General features: G+C 35.0%; 2 protein-coding genes across 7 annotated transcripts; both read left to right on the plus strand.

Annotated features, from left to right (window-relative positions):
* The first annotated feature begins 1,079 nt into the window (after nt 1-1,079).
* Nucleotides 1,080-8,870, plus strand: LOC113713576 (uncharacterized). Of its 6 annotated transcripts, none has more exons than XM_027237330.2 (16): nt 1,084-1,386; nt 1,471-1,526; nt 2,288-2,381; nt 2,814-2,992; nt 3,321-3,371; nt 3,799-3,855; nt 4,412-4,532; nt 4,984-5,050; nt 5,163-5,204; nt 5,605-5,710; nt 5,810-5,920; nt 6,932-7,003; nt 7,078-7,179; nt 7,267-7,313; nt 7,509-7,536; nt 8,203-8,870. In XM_027237330.2, exons 2-16 carry the CDS (start codon nt 1,509-1,511, stop codon nt 8,317-8,319), a joined length of 1,212 nt encoding a protein of 403 aa, XP_027093131.1. In that variant the 5' UTR covers nt 1,084-1,386; nt 1,471-1,508; the 3' UTR covers nt 8,320-8,870. The 6 variants fall into 6 exon arrangements, with proteins under 6 accessions (XP_071924383.1, XP_071924384.1, XP_027093132.1 ...); XM_027237329.2 differs by having other exon boundaries at nt 1,084-1,369; XM_072068282.1 differs by lacking the exon at nt 4,984-5,050 and having other exon boundaries at nt 1,080-1,369; nt 5,163-5,208.
* A 4,966-nt stretch (nt 8,871-13,836) lies between these two features.
* On the plus strand, nt 13,837-15,621 carry LOC113713249 (homeobox-leucine zipper protein ATHB-16-like). Its single transcript, XM_027236928.2, has 3 exons — nt 13,837-14,066; nt 14,375-14,745; nt 14,925-15,621. Exons 1-3 carry the CDS (start codon nt 14,036-14,038, stop codon nt 15,438-15,440), a joined length of 918 nt encoding a protein of 305 aa, XP_027092729.1. The 5' UTR covers nt 13,837-14,035; the 3' UTR covers nt 15,441-15,621.
* Nucleotides 15,622-22,880: the final 7,259 nt, after the last annotated feature.

Genomic DNA, 22,880 nt, shown 5'->3' on the forward strand with positions numbered 1-22,880 from the left:
TATAATATATATTATATGAATATAATTATATTTAACTAAATAATTATAATATATATAATATATATAAATACTAATTATATCATTGTATAATTAAAATATGTAATTGGATTTGTTTCTTGGAATCAAACTTGGGAATCGGACAAAACCCACCAAAATACTTGGGAATGGAGAAACACCAAATTTTTAGAAATCATTCCAAGATTTCAATTCCCATTCCAGTGAACCAAACACCATTTATGGGGTTCATTCCATTCCCCGAATCCGATACCCTCTTACCAAACGCCCCCTAAGTATATATATCTTTTGGAATGCCTAAATATACTCTGGTGTTGACTTCGCTTGCTCCACTTTACGTGCATTTTTAGGCTAAAGATAGAGTGAAAAATGTCTATTTGGATCGGTCATTTTTTTAAAAATAAATTATTTAAATACAATATTACAGTAATATACAATAATTCAAATAACATTTCATTCATATAATATATCAAATATTTCAAAAAAAATTTCATATATATTATTATAGTAAAATTTTTCAAAAATATCCCCAGAAACAGCTTATCCGAACGGAGGCGATTCTTTTGGAATAAGATTTTTATAAAAAAAATTATGATTCTAATAGGAAAGGAACGAGATTTTAAAAGTGAGGAAAAGAAAGAAAATTTGAACTTAAAACCTCTTAAATTCCAGAATTTCAAACTTTAGTTATCCTTAATTATGCGTAATAAAAAATCAGTTAAGAAATAAAAAGCACAAAACAATATGTAAATTTGTATTAATCAAATATTGAAATGTGCGAATGTAATGGTTCTAATACTTTATATAAGGTATACATATATTAAAAAAGAATCAAAAGGGTTCGTTTTAAAAATTCAAAATACTTATGATACTTGCATCTCAACAATTTTATTTGTGTCCTAAAATCTACTTTACCTAATATAGAACATTAGTCACGTATGTAATCAATTTATGAGAATTCTGAATTCTCTCATTTCTCCTCCTTCCCGCTCTCTTGTAAGGTTTGAAGTTTTTCTTGAACCAAAAGAACTTACCATTTTTGTGGCCATAGATGCAAATAAATTGGAAGAAGAATTGCCCATTTTGCCGGGAGTTCCTAAAAACGAAATACCCATATCTTGTGGGGCAAGAGTGCAGAAAGCAATATGTATATAAACCACGTAAATCAAGTTGCCGCCGGCGCGCTTTGGTCTACCAAGTTTAGGGCACTTGCTAACGGTCAACTCGCGCTTCACTTCAACGCCGCCGCCACCTGTTCCCTGTCCGCCGCTCAATTCCGTCAGCTGAATTTCCTCCTGCATTTTCATATCTCACAAGAAACTAAGCTATTTCTCCTTTTTGCGAGTAGCATTATGTAATCTATTACGTTCGGTAATTAGTTTTTAATCACAATTAAAATTTCAAGTTTACAACTCTTCTTCGTCGTTACTTTTTATTCGTGTGGTTTCTGTATAGATTGCTGCACACTGAAGAACAAGGAAGCTGGTGCTTTAATGGCTCTTAAGTTTGAGGTAACTCTTTTGTCTCTCACTTTTAAATTTTAGTTCTACGAAGGAAAAAAAGATATAAAAGGAACGCCATACATTTTTTACGAATTTTTGTCTAATTTTCGGAAATCCATTACATAAATTCGAAGTGTATGCTGTATTATTTGAAAGTAGCTCTTATCCTGGTAATTTAGCACGTTATCTAATCCTACATTATATGTGAATCAGATAACAATGTAGTTGGTATTTGGTTGTTTCTTTTCTTCTGGGGTATACTTCGCTAGCTCATTTAGTTCTTTTGAATATTTTCTTTCGTAATATACTTTTTGTTTTCCAGTTGTTTCTATGACTTGTTAAACTCTGCCAATCAGAATGGCCTGGTTTTCAGCTTGTTCTATACCGGCTGTACCTCTTTTTCTTCAGGTACATAAGTATATTTAGACTATAAGAGGGCCTTTCTTATGGAAAATACATCTAGATTAAGAGGCGTCAGGTGGAAGATACTGGTAGAAGATCAAAACTGTTTGTGCTAAAAAGCCAAATTATAAGTTTCTATCTACTTGCTGGATAGTGGCTTGTTACTTGAAAAATGATCCAAACAGCATCTTTAGTGATCTTGGTTGTCATCTTTGCTTGATGGTTAGATGGAGATGCATTACAGATAGGTGTTATCGATCTCCTGAATTTTTTTTCCCTTTTGGTGTATATAGTTCTTTTATTATTGTTATTATTTTTTGGGCTTGATTATGGAGCTGTGCATCTGCACCTTTTTTCTTTCTAATCAGGTACTTGGAAGGTTTAATCGTGCCCGTGCAGCTCAACTCACTCTCCCTCACTATCTGTGCCAGACACCTTTGTTTATGCCAGTGGGTACCCAAGGTTCGACTTTGGGGTGATCATACTATTGTCTTCTATTTTAAAATCATGTTGATAGTACCTCTAGACCTATACCTCAAACTTTTGCAACACACATCTCTCTCTCTCTCATGCGTGCACACACACTCAAGCGTGCAAGTCTAAGAAATTGTTTTCTGAAATTTATGGTTGAAAAGGCTAAAGGATCCATTTGTCAATACCTGCATTGCATTTCAACTTGCAGCATCAAAGTTCTAGTACAAATAATACAGAGAAGTGAACAGCATATATCTTATAGCACTTGCATTTTCCAAATCTGTGTTTTATACAGTTACGCCGATATGAATGAGTTAGCTTCTTGTCCTAGTCAACTTTCTTCAATTGAAACTTTATTTATGCTAACAAGAGGAAGCTGCTGGTTGATTGATGTAAGAAATGGAGTTTTCATGTTTATAGGAACTATAAAAGGTTTAACGAAGAATCAGCTGGAGGAAATTGGTTGTCAAATTATACTTGGGAACACATATCATCTAGCTTTACGTCCGACTTCTGAGCTCATTGATGAGTTGGGCGGTCTCCACAAATTCATGAACTGGCCAAGGGCACTGCTTACAGACTCTGGTGGTTTCCAAATGGTAGTCTCAGTCTCAGTCTTAGTATCTCTTTCTCATATGCATGTATGGACATTTATTTGGCCTGTTCTGCTGACTTGCAATTATTGTAGTTTGTCAGTGTTATCATGGCATTCCTAGCTTTCTGAAGTTGGCTTGCTTTTGCACATTCCTTATGTATGATCTGAGTATATTTGCTTTTGGAGCAATGCATGCATAGTGCATGATCTGAGTATGTTTGATGCACTATCATCAGAAAGGCAAAATTATTTCTGGTGTCTGCTGGTCTTTCTAGGATGTATGACTAACCATCCTTATGTGGTGAATGAACTAATGATAGCATTGTTTTCAGGTATCCTTATTGCATTTGGCTGACATTACAGAAAAGGGTGTCACATTTCAGGTAAATCTTGTTGCTTCCCTATTTCAATAATGATTCATGATGAACCAGAGATTCCAACAGGGTTCGATTGTAGCATTTGATTTTTTCCTGTTATCTGTAACACTAGTTTTCACTGCCTTTTGTGTTAACATACCAGGAGTCTATTCATGTGAACTATGTATGTAAAATCTTCTCATATATTTTCTTTTTATTGATTTTCCATGTTTCACTGCCATACTCATGTGCTAGAGTTAGTCATTCCAAAGTAAATTGATTTCCTAACCAATGTTGTTGTGTATAGCCTATTCCCTTCAAAACTTCAATTAACCATCCCTGCCTGCAATTTATTCTTCCTACAAGTGCAGTTTGTTATTTCTTATTTGACTGCTTTGAGAGATCTCCCTGCTTGTTAAGTGGTGTCTCATTTTCTCCCTCCTGCTTGTTGCAGTCACCTGTCGATGGGAAACCGATGCTTCTTACACCCGAAGAATCAATACAAATTCAAGTAGGTCCACTTTTTCTTCTTCTGGCTCATTATGTAGCAGGTTATGCTCACTTAATATGTGATACTTGATACCTATGAACTGTTAATATATTGTTAAGGAAGTTCCCTTATTGGTAACGAGGACTTGCAGGAGAAGCAAGTTTGGCATGCATCCTATCTTGTTGTGTGCTGTACAAAGTTATAAATGCTTGCACTTTTTGCATTAAGACCTGAAATTTGATTAGACTACTGAATCCAGTTTTTGGGTGGACTGATTTACTTAGATTTAATAGCACGCACAATAAATGTTTGAGCTCTTAACAGCTTTTCTGTTCTAGATTTATAGGACGATCAATTCCTGGTACATGCAATAGTAGCACATGAGCTTCTTTCTGCATGTGCAATATCATTGCAGGATGGTACTAGTTTCTACTTATTGCTTATGGATTTATGTGAGGAATTGTAGTTGTAATTTCCTGCTGACGGACTTTTAGGAGTTGATTTGTTTCATGCAGTTGGGTGGCCCTTAGGCTACTGCTAATTCATTGTACTGTGTTTTGCATACAACTGATTGCAGAACAGAATTGGAGCAGATATTATCATGGCCCTCGATGATGTTGTGCGAACCACTATCACAGGGCCTCGAATTGAAGAAGCAATGTACCGCACTCTTCGTTGGATAGACAGGTGCATAGCAGGTAAATATGCTTGACAGCATATGATGAGCCTATTCTACTTATGCATAGCCTTTGTCAATATAAGTTGTATGGTCTAAGTAGCTAAAATATTATTGGTTTTCCTGCAAGCTTAGAAATTATGTCAAATTGTGGCAGACAAGCTGATTGTCAAGTTCATCTACATACCTTTTATCTGTTGGCTAGGCTAATCAACATTTTTGAATTTGAATGCTGCATGTTTTTGTCATTCAATTTGATTATGTAGTTTTTCTTGACTAACGTTTCCAATATTTATGTTTTTCCTCTATCATCTCCTGTACCACATTCAGATGTTACAAACAATATGTTTGCAAGAAGGTGAAGGGGGAATTATAAAAAATAGCTAGACATTTGCTTTGTCGTTGTCAAGTGTGTTTGTCAAGAATTTTAATTTTGTTCAAGCTCAGACTAATACAATGTGGTCAATTGACAGCTCACAAGAGGCCAAATGAACAAAATTTATTTGGGATAGTTCAGGGTGGTTTAGATCCAGTATTAAGGTGACTTGAAGTTCAATCAGTAACAGTTTTGCAAGATTTCGATTTTTTCAGTTGTCATATGATTTTAGCCTAATCTAATCTTGAGCTTTCTGGATAACTTTGTTTTTGTCAGGGATATATGTGTCAGAGGTTTGGTTGAACGTAATCTGCCTGGGTATGTAAGCACCTTTTTTTTGTATTCATTACTTATCTAGAGGTCTAGAGGTCTCTTCATTTTACTAGAAATGAAGCTAATGGTAGCCTTCTGTATTTGGCACCCTATTGAAAATGCTACTTTTTCTCAGCAAAACTTGCATATTAGGTTGGTTAGTTCTGATCAGAAATTTACAGAGTTTCCGCATTCTTTTTCAGTGACCATCATCATTTTAGGTGAATCTATTTTTGTTTCCCCCTTTCATATATTCTGTCATGCTGCAAGTTTGTATCTTAGGCTCCCTTTCAACATGGTCACAATACCTTCTGAAACAATTGTTGTCTTTGCAACTATATCTAACTAAAGATGTTGGAATTCAATGGCCAAGTGGTTGAAATAACTTCACTTAATTCTGTCACAGCTATGCTATTGGTGGTCTTGCAGGCGGTGAAGATAAAGATTCATTTTGGCGTGTTGTTGCTCAATGTACTGCTGCATTGCCTGAGGATAAGCCACGATATGTCATGGTAAAATTAGATTTCGCAATGTAACTCATCCAGAGATGATTTTTGTTTTACCACTTTAGTTTCGTTGTGAACTAAATCTGGTTTACTTTTTTCCCACAGGGTGTTGGTTACCCTCTAGATATTGTTGTTTGTAGTGCTTTAGGTGCTGACATGTATGATTGCGTGTATCCCACTCGTACAGCTCGCTTTGGCACAGCTCTTGTTCCAGAGGTGATTGCTTCTTATCTCATTTAATTCTGCATTGGTACATATGATTGAAACAGAAAGTCCCACATATGCTTATTCAGGAGTCTGTAGCTTTGTGTGGATAAAAAATTTCTTCTTTTTCTTTTCAGCAGATTTGTCATAGTGTTGCTACTTTTTGCATTATTCTTTGTCACTGATAAGCAGCTTTGGTGCTATTCCTTCGTGAGCATGTGTTCTTTTGACCTTTATGTGAACTCTGTGCAGTTTTGTATTATCTTTTTGTCACTGACAAGAAGCCTTGGTGTCTCTATGCCTTTGTGAGCATATGTTCTTTTGACCCTAATGTCAACTCCTTTATACAAGAACAAGTCAATTTCAAACAGTTTATCAAGTTAAAAGAAGTATTTGCTCTTACTTAAGCTTGGCACTTACTGTTTGAAAATTGCTTTTTTCTTTTTTCTCATATCGACTTCAGAATCTGGATAGTTCTGGTTTCATTTTTATCTAATTTGTCTTATTAATCAGTAGTCAAATCTTCCAGGGATGAAGTTAGAATGTCTTTCCGGTCAAGAATGGCAGAGTTGATGAACTTGAAACATGTAATAGGACTGGTTTTTTACTCCCATTAATTGGATATCCTAAACCATCATTAAATGTCTAGGTTTTCCTTTATGAGACTAGCAATTTACGATTTTAAGTTCCAAGTAAATAATTTCTGTTACCATGTGGCTTATGCAATTCCCTTGAGGATATATTTGAGATGCTTGGGTGTAATATGTTATCAAAGCCTTCCATTGGTATACTGATAATTGGACTTGAAGATGCTTTCTTGAGAAGGAAATGTAGGTCATTCAAATATTTAACTGAACTAAGAAGTCTTTTGTTTTTGGTTTTCTTTCTCGGCCTAACAAATTTGACAAGGTTGTGATAAAGTTGTTTCTCCTTCCTGCCTAACAAACGTGCTGTTATCTTCAATGGAGAAATGAGTCCCCTCCTCGATCTTTGGTACTGATTCTATATATTTCATTGATCCAGGGAGTTTTGAAACTGAAACACCAGGCAATGGCTAATGATATACGTCCTATTGATCCCATGTGCGAGTGTATGGTATGTCCAGGAGAGATGCTTAATTTCTTGCTTTTAGTTGTCTTTAATGTTGGTATTCTGTCTCTTTGCTGTAGGTCTGTAAAAATTACACAAGGGCTTACATTCATTGCCTAGTAACAAAAGATGCTATGGGATCTCAACTTCTTTCATATCACAATTTATATTACATGATGAAGGTATCAATTATAAGATAACTAAGTCATCTTATTTCCGTGAACAATCACTTTGAAGACTAAATAATGAAGTTTACTCGAATCTTGTAGCTTAGCAGAGATCTACACTCATCAATTGTTGAAGGACGGTTTCCAGAGTATGTGATCTTTTAATTTCTTAAACTATTTTACTTATTTTTATGGTCTCTTTTTGGGGTATTCATCAAAGATCAGGAAAAGACCTTGACTTGATGCATCTTTGATTTCAGTTGGTTTTTTTCTTTTTTATTTGTTTTTCCCTTTATCCATCTCTTATAATACATTTACGCTGTTCCTTCGTTTTGCTAATGCAGGTTTGTTTGCAAGTTTCTGCAGACAATGGTACTTTAGTCTTCCACATTTACTATATTTTCTCCTGTCTCTTTCAAAAGCATTGTTCTTGGTACTGTGTCTCAGATAGAATTGTTAAGTCTGGCCAATAATGGGATTCGTGCTTAACAAAAAATATGGTACATTAGAAACAAAGGTTAAGGGACTGGAAGAGAACAGGATAATAAGTAATTTCATCAGTGACCTGAGAACCCTCTCCCATACTCATCTAGTGATTAAGTACTTAAACGTATATAACAGACAAATACGGATGCAATCCATTTACCCTTAAAAGTAACTTTCTGATACAATTATAATTTGGAGATACCAATGAACCAGATGCTCCTCATGATGATAGTTACGCCATAGTCACTACACCCAATTATTAGGAGGCCTGATATATGTATTTATTCACCACAATTATGTGAAGATTATTAGATCAATCTTTGGTCAAATAGAATTCAATAGCACCCTGGTGGATTATTTGAATTCTCGTCGTCTCTTTTTCGATTCTGCTACTTTGAGAATAACATTGATCTACTATTTTGCTACTTGTGACTTTAGCTAATTTACTTTGAGATTTGCACATTTTGTCCAATCCATAGGAGTGCTTTCAAATCTGCTTCTTGACATAGAGTTGTGTTTATAGTTCTTACATCTTTTAATTTGGTCATGTAGTTCCCAAAAGGTGATGTGCCTGAATGGGTTTGCAATGCCATGGAGGTTGCAGGAATCGACATTTCTTCATGTTGTCGTGAGATGAGGTTTGATGTTGATAAAAGCTCAACATTGTAGGAGTACATATTCTACAGTTCAAGCAAATATAGCTGTTAAGACACATGCAAGTGATTATACGGTAGTTGATGCTGGAAAAAGCTCAAAAATTTTGGTATTGACTTTTCATTGAGCACCTAACCGATACAGATGTTAGATACATGCTCGTGACAGTACGGTGGAAACAAATTTCTGGCCAATACGCTCCTGCACTGTGATGTACTGCTGAATGCAAGGGCATCTGTCTCTAATTGATCTGAGCAGACAAATGGTGGATGGTATATACTCCCTTGGAGCAAATGAATTGATAAATTTTGATCCTCAATTCTCTACAGCTTCGAGCATAGATTTTTGTGCTTTCGAAGAGTGTGTCCTAGTTTACTGCATTCGTGGTCATTCTTCTGTGCACAGTGCTGAAACACACTGCACTTTTTGTGGGAAAGAGCCAACTAGAAAAAAAAAAAAAAACAATTTGTTTGTGTGTGTGTGTGTGTGGGGGAGGAGGGGGTAAGATTTAACATCTTTCTTTAATTCCACTTATATGTGATGTTGTTCACAGTTGACTGACCAAATTTCTGTATGAAAATAAAATGCCCGGATAAGAAAATAGATACCTACTTCGACACAAATCAAGTTAACCAACTGGTTATTATGCAACAATTTGCATATCCAAGTTTGTGTCTAAAAGATCAATTAAAACCAATTTGAGCATAAGAAGACTTGATATATAAAACATTGATTCAAAATTATGCTAATAAATGACGATTATTTATAGAATCCAATATCAAACCACGCAAGCATCCTCAACCTTTGACATCTGAAAACAATATTTTTTAGGGTCTCAAATTTCCCCACGAAAACAATATTGAGAATGCATATGTTTGTAAGTTATGCGTGCAAGGATGGGTCGCTAAACTTGATTTGATGGGAAAAATCTGCACAGGAAGTCAAAATTTATTTCAGTGAATTTGAACTCCGGCATTAATTTCTGAAACTTAGGTAAGGACATTTAACTAAAGAGGATTTATTCTAATAGTTAAGGTTCAAAATTCCAGAATCCGGAGATTTTAGATTCAAATATTCCTTTCTCTCTTGCTTCTTAAATTTCATCTCTTGCTTCCTCTAGTAGAACACAAATTGAAAAGAGAAAAGGTAAGCATGCATAGTTTTTTGTAAGTCAAACACATTTCTTTGAGGACAGATTAATAAAAGTCTAGTTTATCAGAACCTTTAATTGGGAGCCTGATAAAAGTCTACTTTATCAGAACCATTTAGACCCTTTTTTTTTTTTTTTTTTTGTAAGTTAATTGTGAAACACCCAAGATTTTCAATCAGTAGAGGAGTCCAAACGCATTGAACCACAAAGCTTTGCGGCTACAAGTTGACGACATATCCCATCACTTTCTTCCTCCTTCAGACCACTCAACTTTGTTGGGATGATATATGAAAGCATGTTATCTTTTCCATATACAATTGATAATTCAAATAGTGTTTCGTTGCTTGTGGGATTTTTACTGGTTAAATTTAGAACCCAGCTGATACCCTCAAAAGAAAAAGGAATTGACATATATAGATATCAAACATCGCTTCTTACTGCAAAATTTGCCAAATTGATGATGGATATGCGAACATATTACTATCAGTACATGCATCGTTGTCTTTTCCCTCTTCACTTCCAATTTCTCTCTCAAGTCAACTACTTGGTTGTCCACAGCCATACCTACAATATATATAATGCGTAACTAAAAGATAGAAATTTAGCACTTGCTTCATATTGAAGCACCAGTTTTCCTGTTATGATCTACCTAATCTGTCATGCACGGAGCATTCATGTCTAATTGATTGACAATTGCCTGAATCCAGTATAGACTGTGTGGATTTAACCCAATTATATACGAATTGCATCATGACCTAGAAAAATTCTACAATGCAAAATGAACTTATTAGTTGGATTTCCCTTCTGAAATCTGGAGAACCGACATGGGAGATTTGTGACAGAGAAATGTGCAGTACTGCGTTTTAAGCATCCTAAATGGACGGAACTTTCACTGAAGAAGTTCAATTCGATTATGCTCAAATCCTTTGATCTGAAGGGTTTCAATTCATTGGCAATTTCTCATGTATCAATACAGTGAAGTCACAAACCGAAAAGAGATTGGATACAAAGTTTTTTTTTTCCCTATATTATTTTGCTTGTTTCATAATCACGTTTCGAACTATATTTCGAACTATTTTTTTATCTCATATACATGACAACAGGAAAAGTATTAGTATAGTAATTATTTCAAATAATACTTTGTCTAAACACATATATAAAACTAGTGCAGATGAACCCCGTCTGTGTAATTATTCCGGACCTATAAGGCACAACCAAAGAAAAAGTCTATGCTTGCACCAATTTCATGGCTAATCAAAATTTTGAAAGAATCCGGTTGTGGTCAATCGTCAGCATTTAAGATGCATTGATTTCCGAATTTTCAATCGTATTCAGGACCATGCAAATAAGTTAGCACTAAATTGCAAGGAAAGGGAAGAAAAACCGGCTCCTTGCTGTCTAGATTCTTATGGTTTCTGGACCATTAATGCTGCAGCATTAATTAGTTGGATCCGCAACTATGCTGTTGAAGTTCATGCATGTCTTCCTTTCTCTAGCAAATTTCATCTCTCCCTCACGCAAAGAACCATTTTTTATCAGTTCAACTGGGGTGGTGTAACGATTTTGGAAGCTGAATTTGAAGAAAGTCTCATCAGCAGAAGTCTTCCATGAAGAGAAAAGGAGGGGCAAGAATTAATACGGATAGTCAATGGTTAGGTAACGATCCTGTCACCTAATATTCACAGCCATGGGAACGAAAGTGAAATCTTTTCTTGCCCTCCTTTTTCATTTCATTTCATTTCTCTTTTATATTTTGGTCGGCAATGGAAAAGCAAAGTGAACTCTGACATGAGGCCATACATGTTGAGCCAAGGATATGAGAAAAGGAGCAAAAGGATGGCAGAAACTTTAAACTGTTTTACCATGCAAGAAAAATGTGTGTGTTTTTTACTCAACATGATTCACGGGTTACCACACACAAGACTTCTTCGGCTGATCTTTTGCCTTTTGAACGAGAATTCCAGCTCTTGAGAATTTAGGACTTTCTAATGTTCACACACACACACAAACAAGATTACCAAGTAGCAAACAGATAATAAAAAATTATGCAGGATATATAAGGTAAGAATGAACCATGAACAGCACTGTTTTAGTAATCCAATCTGGCCCTGATCAATCATAGAGCAATGAATTAGTAGTTGACAAAAAATTGAAGGCGCAATTAGACGTCTCTTGGTAAGAAGGATATACAGATATCCTTAAACATCCAAAACCTACAATAGTTGTGCAATTGCTCGAAATGAATATGGACCCTTTAAAGTTGCTTCATTAGGCTCGTTATTGAAAACCCTATTCATTCTTCTTGAAACGTCAATTGCGTTACGCATCATGCATTTTCCAAAAGATACGATCATCCGAGAATAAAAAAATTTGTGTTGGAGGAAAAGGATCCAAATCAACCGTTCAACTGTTGCAATGAACACTGTAGAACTGGCTTCTTAAAATTCAAAGATTCTAGTAGGCTTTCGATTGATTGTGACGTAAAGGATGCCATTGGGGTAATGTTTTATGGCCAAAAATCTGCTACAAAAGACTCTATCCAACTGGCAGCCATGAAAATATAAGCAAAATATACAAGAAAAGGGGGCACACCATGTGGTGCACTGCAGTGTGAGTGAAAGGTGGAAACATTGTGTAGAGAGAATAACACACCATGTGAGGTTGGTAGCAAAGTTCAGTTTTGGCAGATGGCTTATTGGCAAATAGCAAGTAATGTAGTGTTCTCTCTCTCTCTCTCTCTCAGCCAAGCCATGCATACAGCCTGGCTTCTGAACTCAACTGGTGTAAGGATTTCTATTGCAAATGTGAGCTTGGATTATGAATGAATACATGATAGGAATCACCAAGGATCAGATGTGAACATGTTCTTAAAATCCCAATTATGCATTGACCAAATTGTCTATTATGGTGGCCTTTTAATGCTACCTATTTTTGCAACTAACCATCAATTTTGTTATCCTTTTTCCTGCTAACTCAATGCAGTAAACTAGTTTTTTTTTTTAATTTATACATACATTTAATGTAATTTATTTGATGATGATTTTCCCTCACTAATATCATCCCATTCGCCACATGTTTAATTGGAAAGTGATGATCAAGAATGCATTGAAGAAAATCAGACACATATTGAAAGCTTATGGCAATTCTATGTTTCCTGTTTTTAATCATAAAAACTTCACCTTCATTTAATTGATTGATAATTTGGTTCTGCAGTATGTGATTAATCAAGGATCAAGCTTTACTCTCATCCCTGGTTGGAAAATTTCGTAAACAAAAGTTAAATTGCTGTCATGGAATTTGTATTTCTCTTCCTAGCCTCAAAATATAGTTCAAATAGTTCGATGCTTACTTTCAAAAAGGGGAAAAAGCACGAAGACTTTGATGCTCGATTGCTTCTTTAGAATCCGAATAACAACAAAGAATAAAACACAGTAAATTTTTTCCCCCTCAAAAAATGAGAAATGATATTCAAGGAAAGAAGAAAAATAATAATTTGGGTCATTTTGGAAAACAATTATTTGGAGCAAAATTTGATTGAGAATCTCTATACATATTTTTCAATTAGAAAACTCATTCAAAACGTCCCTCATATTCACTAAATGAATTTTTTCATTCTTTACTATTAAAATATTAACTTTGCATCATTTACAAATTCAATGTTATAAAATTTGATTCCAATCTAAGTTTTCGTTCACTTTTTAGTCTAAAACTTACCATGTAACCAACGTGCAATCATTTTTTATGTAGAAAAATGTCAGATCTCACTTTTTTAGTAGAAAAAATGAATATGATTCAAGTCAAATCTTACATTTTTTTAAGGGTAAAAATGAATATAAATCAGATTATTTCTTTAACTATAATTGAGATTTAATTTTTTTTCTCCTAAAAAATTGACTATGTATTGCTCACGTGATGAATTTAGGGTAAAACACGGTAAAAAAAAAATCTAAATTGTGACCAAATTTTATCAACTTAATTTTGTGAGAGACATAAATTTACCATTTTAAAAGTGAAGGATGAAAAACTTCATTTGACGAAATATAAGAGATATTTTGAGCGATTTTTCCTTTTCAATTACTCTTTTTTTTAATCTTTTTAACCATTTTTAATCTCACATAATCACTCGTTAAAGCATTACAGTGAAACAAAAGTACCAAACAACGGTTGAATCCAAAAGGACAAATGACTCGTTTCGCATCAGATAAAAGGAGACACATAGCTGGTTAGCAACAACCACACTTTACTATTGTTCAGAGCCTTTAGACGTCTGAAAAGCATATCAAAATGTCTCACCCTTTTCCTCTGTTCTATTGGGATTGATTGGCTAATCACGGACACCAATTTCTTCACTTAATTTATAGCCCCTCTTGGCCTATGTCCATACCTTAGAAAATTGCTCTCAGTCCAGAAGCCTTCTAAGAATACTCAGGAAGATGCATCAATTTATATCATGTACATGTGAACTATGAAGTTGACAATTCTGAGTTAGTCCTGCATTCTGAGTGCATTCCTTGGAGAACCATAAGGAAGAAGCGTGGTTTTATTCGTACTCTTTATTGAAGATTATCACTGACAGCAGCTATGAACAGATTCAATTACTTTGATTCTTCAGGTAATTTCGCATTATGAATTCTATCAGTTACTGCAAAGTTTTCTGCTCTCCAACGGTGTTCCGCTTATGTTCCTCAATAATTTGGACTCCCAGCTTAGGAAGATCTTAAAAGAATAATCAGAAAGGAAACAGAAAACTAGAATTACAACGTTTTAATTTGCATGCTACTCACAGAATTATGGAAGCTAGAGTATTATTGTGCTTCAGCAGAAATTGGTAACTTTGTTTTCTTCTATAGTTTCTTGGCATGTTTTTCTGACCATCCACTGAGGAATCTTATTGACTGGATCATGCTTTGATGAAAGTAGAGAACAATACAAGGGAAAATGTGGGCTACAGCAATGAGTTCCAGGCAATGCTAGATGGTTTAGATGATGAAGACAGCATAGAAGAATACAACTGCAGCAATGGGAAGAAAAAGAGATTAAGAATTGATCAAGTCCAAGCACTCGAGAGGATTTTTGAGGTTGATAACAAGCTTGACCCCGAGCGAAAAATAAAATTAGCCCAAGAATTAGGCCTCCAACCACGACAAGTTGCAATCTGGTTCCAAAACCGCCGCGCCCGATGGAAGACTAAGCAACTGGAGAGGGATTATCACCTTCTTAAGGCCAATTATGAAGCCCTTCAACTCAATTATAGTAAAGTTGAACAAGAGAAAGAAGGTTTAGTTGCCGAGGTATGTTCTGTACATTTAACATCTTTTTGTTAATCTTTTAGCAGAGGAGGGTGGGAAGGAAGGAACAGGAAGTAGATAAGGATGATGAGCAGAGAACAAAAGCCCTTTGAGTTTTAACTACTGGGCTATATTCGATTCTTGTTGGTATCACTATTTACTGTCTTGTGTTTATCTTGCAGTTAAGGGGCCTAAGGGAAAAATTGGGAGAGGATAATACAGAAACCAATCATTCAATTGAAAAGGTGGCAACTTTGCAGAGTTCCCCAAAAATGGCCTCAGAAAAGTGTAATGATTCTAGTGAATTTGGGCCAACACATGCAAATCATGAAGTCTACACAAACTTGCACTTGTCATCTGAGACTAAAAGGATTCTTGATTTGAAAGATGGCTTATCAGACAGTGACTCAAGTGGAGTCTTGAATGAAGATAGCAACAATCTGAATGTGCAGCCACTGGTATCAAAATTAAGTTCATGCAACCCTACATTCAATGGATTGGATCAGTATGCTTTCTCTCTATCTGCCCCAGTTTACCATCCTCATTTGTTGGATTCAAGGGTGAAGGATTACCAGCAGCAATTTATGAAAATGCAAGACCAAAATCATTCAAGTTATGCAGATGACTCGTGCAACATCTTTTCAGTTGATCAAGCACCACCCCTTTATTGGTACTTCTCTGATCCAAGAAACCAATGATCTTGATTACCATCCACCTAAAAGTTTGAAGTATTAAGAAGCCAAGGAAAGAATTTTGTAGTGTAAAAGCTTACTTGTCTTTTGCATCATCAATGTAATAGTATATATACTGTATTCTACACGAAAGAATTTTATTTCTGAACAATTCTTGAGGAAATTTATGGTATAAATTTGGCGGAAATGTCAAGTATCTCCTACTAATTAACTATCATGTCGGATATTAACTCGTAGTATTTTCGTACAAGCAAGAGCGTCAGTGTTTAGCAGTGACACTGAATTCATGTCCTTGAACAATCATTGATTACCAATTGATCATTCTACGTGAAACCATGCACCTGTAGTATGTGAGTTTGACATCAACCTTGTAATGCACATTGATAAAGAAAAAGGCAAGACGAGGTAGCATAGCATCAAATCATCAACACAGGAGCTAGAGCAGTTTTACCTGTAAACCTCAAAAGATTCATGAAGGAAGAGAGTTCGAGTCCCACCTACCCCTCCATCCAGCTCCCCTTTCACCATGATGTTAACTTCAGGAAGTTTTGCGCTATGGTATATCTGCCAGGGCAAGGGGAACATCGATTTGGAGCAGGCGACGATCGAGTTTTGGGTACAGTAGTTGTACTTTTTATAAGAAAATGATAATACATTCATATTGCTTTGTTATGCATGTGAATTTTGTTTGTGTATATGATTACGATACGAGTACAATCGTGTATAGTATACACCAAATGATGAAAGGAATATTACAAAATATACCAAATGCCAACCGTGCCCCAATCCCGGGGAACATGTACGATTAGTATCAAGGGCCAGTCTTGGCTGCAGGTCTGTATTCAAGACTCGTGGGACTTACGCTTGCCAACTCTAAGGCAAGTCATGCCCTAAAAGAAAATGAAAAAAGAGAAGAAAAGAAGAAAAAGGAACAAAAAATCAATTAGCATTGATCAGAACTTGATAAACGCGAAAGAATAGTTACCATGAGCTCTATTATTATTTGCCTAATTACCAAAATGAGAATGGCTCTAGTCTTTCTGCTTGCATTTATTTTTTTTCCTACCAGATGATGATACTGAAAACCAAAAAAGAGCCAGGGGACCCAAAGCCAAAGGGCCAAGGCCACTTTTTGTCCGTTCCAATTTCAATGGGAAAGGAAAGAAATGGTGGTGTCATGGCCACACTTGTTTGTTGCTTCATCCGGGTAGCTATCAACCTATCACTTTAATTAGATTACCATCCAAGAATGCCATCAAATTCAATGTTCTGCTTTTCAGATAACTCTAAATCCAGCGACAAAAGAGGCCCATGTATAAAGATTTGAGATTCCCTCTGTTTTAAACCTGCAAACCTGAGGCACCTGCGTCAAAACAAAGAAATGAATGGACCTTGCCTTGCAAGTACCATATACTCACCAGTATTATAGTGAAGTTCTATTATACTCCCGTGTCTAAACTGCCTTTTGGCCCCTCATGAAACCTGTGATCTTTGCGACAAAAATTCGAGTTCAATGAAGGGACTGAGGAGTTTGTTGCATTCGGGTGTGATAAAAATTCGAGTTCATATGGTCCAGAAGAGCTGGCAACTTGGATCAGTTCAGTGGTGTGAGATAAATAGGGTAGGCTTAAAGTTTTGAAAATGGACAAAATAAAATAAAGCTCTTGAATCATACTCCATTGACAACGAGGAAAGCAGAAGGAAAAGAGCTTGAAAATTGCAGAAAAGGAAAGTGGACAAGTAGTGAATCATCAAGAATACAAGGTCTGCTAACATTGCAGTGACAAATGACAATGCATGCAAGAAACATGGTCCTCATCAAAGATCAAACACATCTACTACTACACAAAGTTTCGAGTGTTTTTTGCTCTAAATATTTGATCGATCTATAGATATTCTCTTTCTTGTTTCATGAACTTCAGTTTATTAGTGGGCTTCTATCTATAGAATTCTCATTCTTGAAAACGAAGATCGGAGATACACACTGATATATGACAATCAAGGTTATTTGATCAAAGCAAGAACATTGCACTTCCCGATTTAAAAATAGCATAAGCTTTATTTTTCTTCATATAACATGTTGGATTGTTAATTAGCTGCTTAGTGCTTTTGGAACAAAACAAAATTATTTAGATATTATCAATCGTGGTACTGATAACAATCCATTGATTCATATTCTTTCGAAAAATTTTATAGAAGGGATGTATAATGTCAAGAACGGAAAGTGGTGCATTGACCTATGGCCAACGCCTAGCGCGCTATTAGGTTTCATCATTGGGTCATATTCTGAAACAGGCCCTTCAGGACAGCCTAGAACTCTAGGGTGGGCTGATTTTGCATAAAGCAGAACAAAGCTTGAAGTTTGTTCTTAAACTTGTATTTGGGGTAAAGCAAACCATAATATCCTTGCTGTGGATTATACTCTATTCTTTTTCCAAGCCCATAAAACTTTCGTTTAGTTTGGAAAAATGTATTGAAAACACGAGACTATCTCCCATTGAGAGTTTGAAACTTAGGTGGAAAGGGATTATCTCCTATTGAAAAACCTTCGATTGCGTTTGGTTGCAAGGAAAGTAGAGGAAAAGTGAGGGAAAATAGAGAATTCTTGATTTTTTTTTTTTGGGTGGTTTGTTTGACAAGAAAGTAGTGGGACCCACAAGAAAAAAATTTCCCCTGTCAAATTTCCAGCAAAATTCATCCTGCAAAAATCATGGGAAAACAAGTGATGGGAAAATCTCAACAGATAAATTTTTTTAACCATGGTATCTATTTAAACCGACATATATCCTATCATATCTCATTTTTTGTCATTCATATGTCAGAGGTAGAACTAATCCTAAAATCTCTCCTCAAATCTTTTTATCTATTTCAATCATCTATATATGCAACCATTAGACCATAGCAGAACACCATTTAGATTAAAATCTTCCTTTTTTTCCTCTTTCCAAAAAAAATATCATTCTTTTTATTCTTTTCATCTTCATATCTTCTTCTCTTCATGGTATGACTTTGAATAAATTACTTAGATTTAATAGTATAAAAGTATATGCATTCAACTTTATTGTCATGTTAGTTTTTATTTATTTTTTTGAAATAATTATGCAATTAAATATGTTATTACTTATTTTATGCTTCTTTTAGGTAATATTTTAGCAAATGAATGTATTTTTATATTTCAATGCGTACTAGTACTTCGATAATATCTATCCAAGAAGTTTAAATAATTTTCCTGTAATATTCCTATCAACCAAATACAACAATTTAAATTTTCCTACACTATTTTCTTGTCTATCAAACACATACAGGAAATTTAGTTTCCTTTTCCTTTACATCACTTCACCTCACTTTTTTCACTTTTCCCGTTACGCACTTTCTTGCACAATTTTCTTGTCAAACAAATGGAGCCATGTTCTTGTCAAAAGAAAAAAAGAGGGGGGGGGGGGTGGGGAGGTAGAAGAAGAAGAAGAATGTTCAGGATGAGATTTAATGACTAATATGTTCATAGTCTTACTTTGAACTTAAAATACAGCATGTTAAGTAATTTCCCAGTAATTATTATGGCTTTTCAAATAACTCAAGAGAAATTTTGGGAGTGTGACAAAAAGAGTTAAATAAGGGGAATTCTTGTTGCCCCTCTTTTTAATGTTTCTCTCTCTGGAAATAAATGTACTACAACGGTGCAAAATTATCTCATAAGGTTAAATGGAAATGACATTTATTTACTGAAGTACAAATTGTGGCAAAATATATGACAAAAAGTTCCTACTGTATAAAGTTAAAAGATGAACTGAACTGTGGCAAAATATATAAAGTCCCTCTTAACCATGAAAACTTACAAAAAAAGAATGATCAATAATCCGACAACAATTTTCCAACTCAACTGAAAATATATAAAATAAGAAAGTGGTCACACTTTCTTATTTTTTCTCAACTCTCACTAATTTCTCATTAAAAAAAATCCCGCAAAATCTTCCCTTGTATTGTTAAACAAATATCACACTAGGAAGAAATAGAACGGGATCTCATTATATAGCTTTGACAATTGCAACATACACAGATGTTCTTGAAATTATGTTTAGAGCTTCAAAATGCAACTTTTTGTTTTATATTCAATTTTTCTGATCTTCCTTATTTCACATATGCCTCTTTTTTTTTTTTTTGTCTGACACGATAGACCTACACTACTCTATACTAAGGGGAGGAGGATCTGAAGAGACTCAAGAACATTTTGGAAGGAACTGAACCACCACCGGCCCAAATGGGTGTGCAGAAAACCTGGATTTCTAAAATGTAGGCAAGGAGATTTGATCCCTTGATCTTCATCCAAATAGAGCTTTTAAAACTCTTTTGGTGGCCTTATTTCACATTTGTCACTAATGAAGATTTAATCAAATTATGATATTTTATATTAAGAAAAACAGTTTGTCTAACGGATGCTATCCGTTAAGATATATTTTGGGTACTATATTTTTTGAAATATAAGATTAATTAGGAAAAGTAAATAAATAAAAGGGAAGATAAGTAAGATTAAATAGAAAAACTATATAAATGCAAAAGAAAATAATCATTGTTAGTATGTATATATATATATATATATAATAGGTTAAATGAATATTAGGTGTATTAACGAGCACTTGTTAGAAAAATCTAAGAAAAAATGGTGGAATAGAAACAGGAGTCGTGGGAGCTTGGTCTTTGTTAAGTTCTTATTCAGCTAATCGTCTAGATTAAGTTGTACATGCGTGGCGGAATAGTCGTGTACATTTCCACGCCGCCCCATACAGAAAAAGTGAAAAACAAATCCGTGCGTAGCACCCAAAACTTTCTACTTTCCTCGCTCAATGAGGAAATCCGAAATCATCTCAGCCACCGACTCAACTTGTGCGACGGCCCCACTCCCAACTTCTTTTCCCCATCCAACCGTGCATTCAGTCCTCCGCCGACTTTTCAAACCTACACGACCCGTCAAAAGAAGCTGTGTTGTGAAACACCAGCGAACCTCCCATGAAATCTCAAGGAAATAACACCATGCAAAAATCAGCGAGAAGGAGAATACCAAAGACCATCTATAAATATACATGACCTATCTTCTATGACCAACCAAAAAAAATCCCACATTTTTGCCATGGAATTCAGGAGGCCAAGGCATCAACAAATTGCTAGATCAACGAGGCCAAATGGGATGTGCAAAAAGCATCCAAAACATCAACAATCACCAGGTGTTTGCTCAATTTGTTTGACTGAAAAGCTCTCGCAATTATCCTCAAGTTCATCACGTAGTAACACTACTGCTACCACGGTTGGTTCTTCTTGTTCCTCTTCTTCCTTGTCATCCTTGTCGTCGTCTCATTATTCCGCTAGCGCTTCTTCTTGTTCTTCCCCCGTGCATAGCCATCATTATCGAATGACCTCGGATGGAAGAGGGCTGTCCTCCTTCAGTTTGTTTAGAAGTGGTAGAAATGTGCTCACCAAGAGTAGATCAGTGGCTTTTATCACAAGAAGGAGAGATGCAGGCGAGGTTATTGCTATGGATCATGGCAAGAAAAAGAGTGGCTTTTGGTCGAAATTGCTACGGCCAAGAAGCAAGAGGATTGATGAGGGTTTGGTTCATTCAAGGACCGTGACGAGAGTTCATTGATGGACATACCATATTCCTTGATTCTTTATACCATTTTTAAAAAAAAATCTTTTGCCGATTTTGAATGTATAGTGTTCAAACTTGGATTTCACAATTTAGGTATTTTTTTTCCTTTCTTTTCACAACAGGAGATAGAGTAAATACATAGATCAGAATTAAAGGAAGACAATAAATTGTTCTTCTTTTCACATCCATGTTGTGATTCATTATATATGGAATTAATGAAAGAAATTAGAGTAGATCTGTATTGCCATACGTACGTACATCTGGAGCTATTCATTAATCGTCTTTTATCCGTTAATCACATCCATCCATTATTTTCAGCATGAGCTGCCTGCTTCACCATTGGTATATGACCCTCCCTGTGTTTCCTTGGTCTTTATTATGGTGAAACCATTTCTTTCAAATTATCTTGCGAATGAAATTTCAATTGATGGAAGAGTTCCAATAGTTTTTTTTTTTTTTTTTTTTTTTTATCAAGGAAGAGTTCTAATAGCTACAAAAGGGATTCTAATTTCTATAAGTTTAGATTGTGGTTCATCGGCCTGGAGCCCCAAAAGAACACCAGAGGAGAGAGAGGGCTAGATTTGGACCAGATGCAATTTCATTCAGTTGTCCGAAACTAATTGGAAGCAGGGATCAGAAATTTTCTAGAAAAAAGTTCCGGCCTATGACTTAATTTAATTGCACAGTTCTCCTCAAAAAAATTCCTTTTTAATTGTAAAGTTTCAAAGCTTAGGTGTATTACTTGAAGTCTTTTTTTTTTTTTTTTGTCAAAATATTACTTGAAGTCATAACAACGTGATTGACTGAGCTTATTTTTCAAAAGCTGTGCAAAAAAGTACATTGATTTCCACGGTAAAGTATTCAAGACGAGATTTTGACTATTGAGGATTCAAATTTCAGATACAGAGTGACATCTACGGACACAGGGAGGGGAAAATAAGTCCAGCACAAGTTGGTTTAACTGATAAGGATAAATTATTTACTTACAAAAAGTCATATGTTCGAATTTCATTCTTGATATGAGAGTTAAATTGATAGATAATCTGTAACAATCTCTGTAAATGACTTATAGTTTCAGAGGCACGTTCTGATCCGTAGTGATAATTGAAATTAAATCCATCTGAACTTTTTCGTATCACAAAAAAATAAGTCTAAAATATATGTTCTAACCCGTAGTGATGATTGAAGTTGAATTCATTCGAATAGGGCTGCTAACTAGTTATCTCAATTCCAAATAGTGCACTATTCGAATAAAAATACTTGAGTTCAAACATATCAAGTTCTTCAAAGTTGAGTTTGAACTCGAACTCAAGTTTGATTTTATTTAATCTTACTCGAACTTGAGATTGAACTCGACCAAATCGAGCTCAGTCGAATTTATTCGAGTTTAAGCAAGTTTTCAAACTCAATTTTTTTTAATAAGTTTTATAATATTATAAATACATTACTTGACAAGGTTGAACGTAGAGCTGTAAACGAACCGAATCGAATCGAGTATCTCATGTTTGACCTCTGTTCGTTAAACGATTCAAACAACGTTCGTGTTCGTTCGTTAATTTTCGAACTCCAAATCTATGTTCGTATTCGGCTCGTTAAACAAAATTCATGTTCGAATTCGAGTTCGTGTTCGACTCGTTTAACATAAACGAGCCATTCGCGAACATGCTCGAAATGCTCGAATCCAAATTATTTTAAATCTTAAATATGCCATACAAATCATTAATCATTCTAAAAAATAATTAAAATACTAAGTGACTAAATTCTATTATTCATTAACTATATAACTAACATTAACATAAAAA

This window comes from Coffea arabica, chromosome 10c (assembly GCF_036785885.1).
Source record: "Coffea arabica cultivar ET-39 chromosome 10c, Coffea Arabica ET-39 HiFi, whole genome shotgun sequence".
In the NCBI taxonomy this organism is placed as follows: Eukaryota; Viridiplantae; Streptophyta; class Magnoliopsida; order Gentianales; family Rubiaceae; genus Coffea; species Coffea arabica.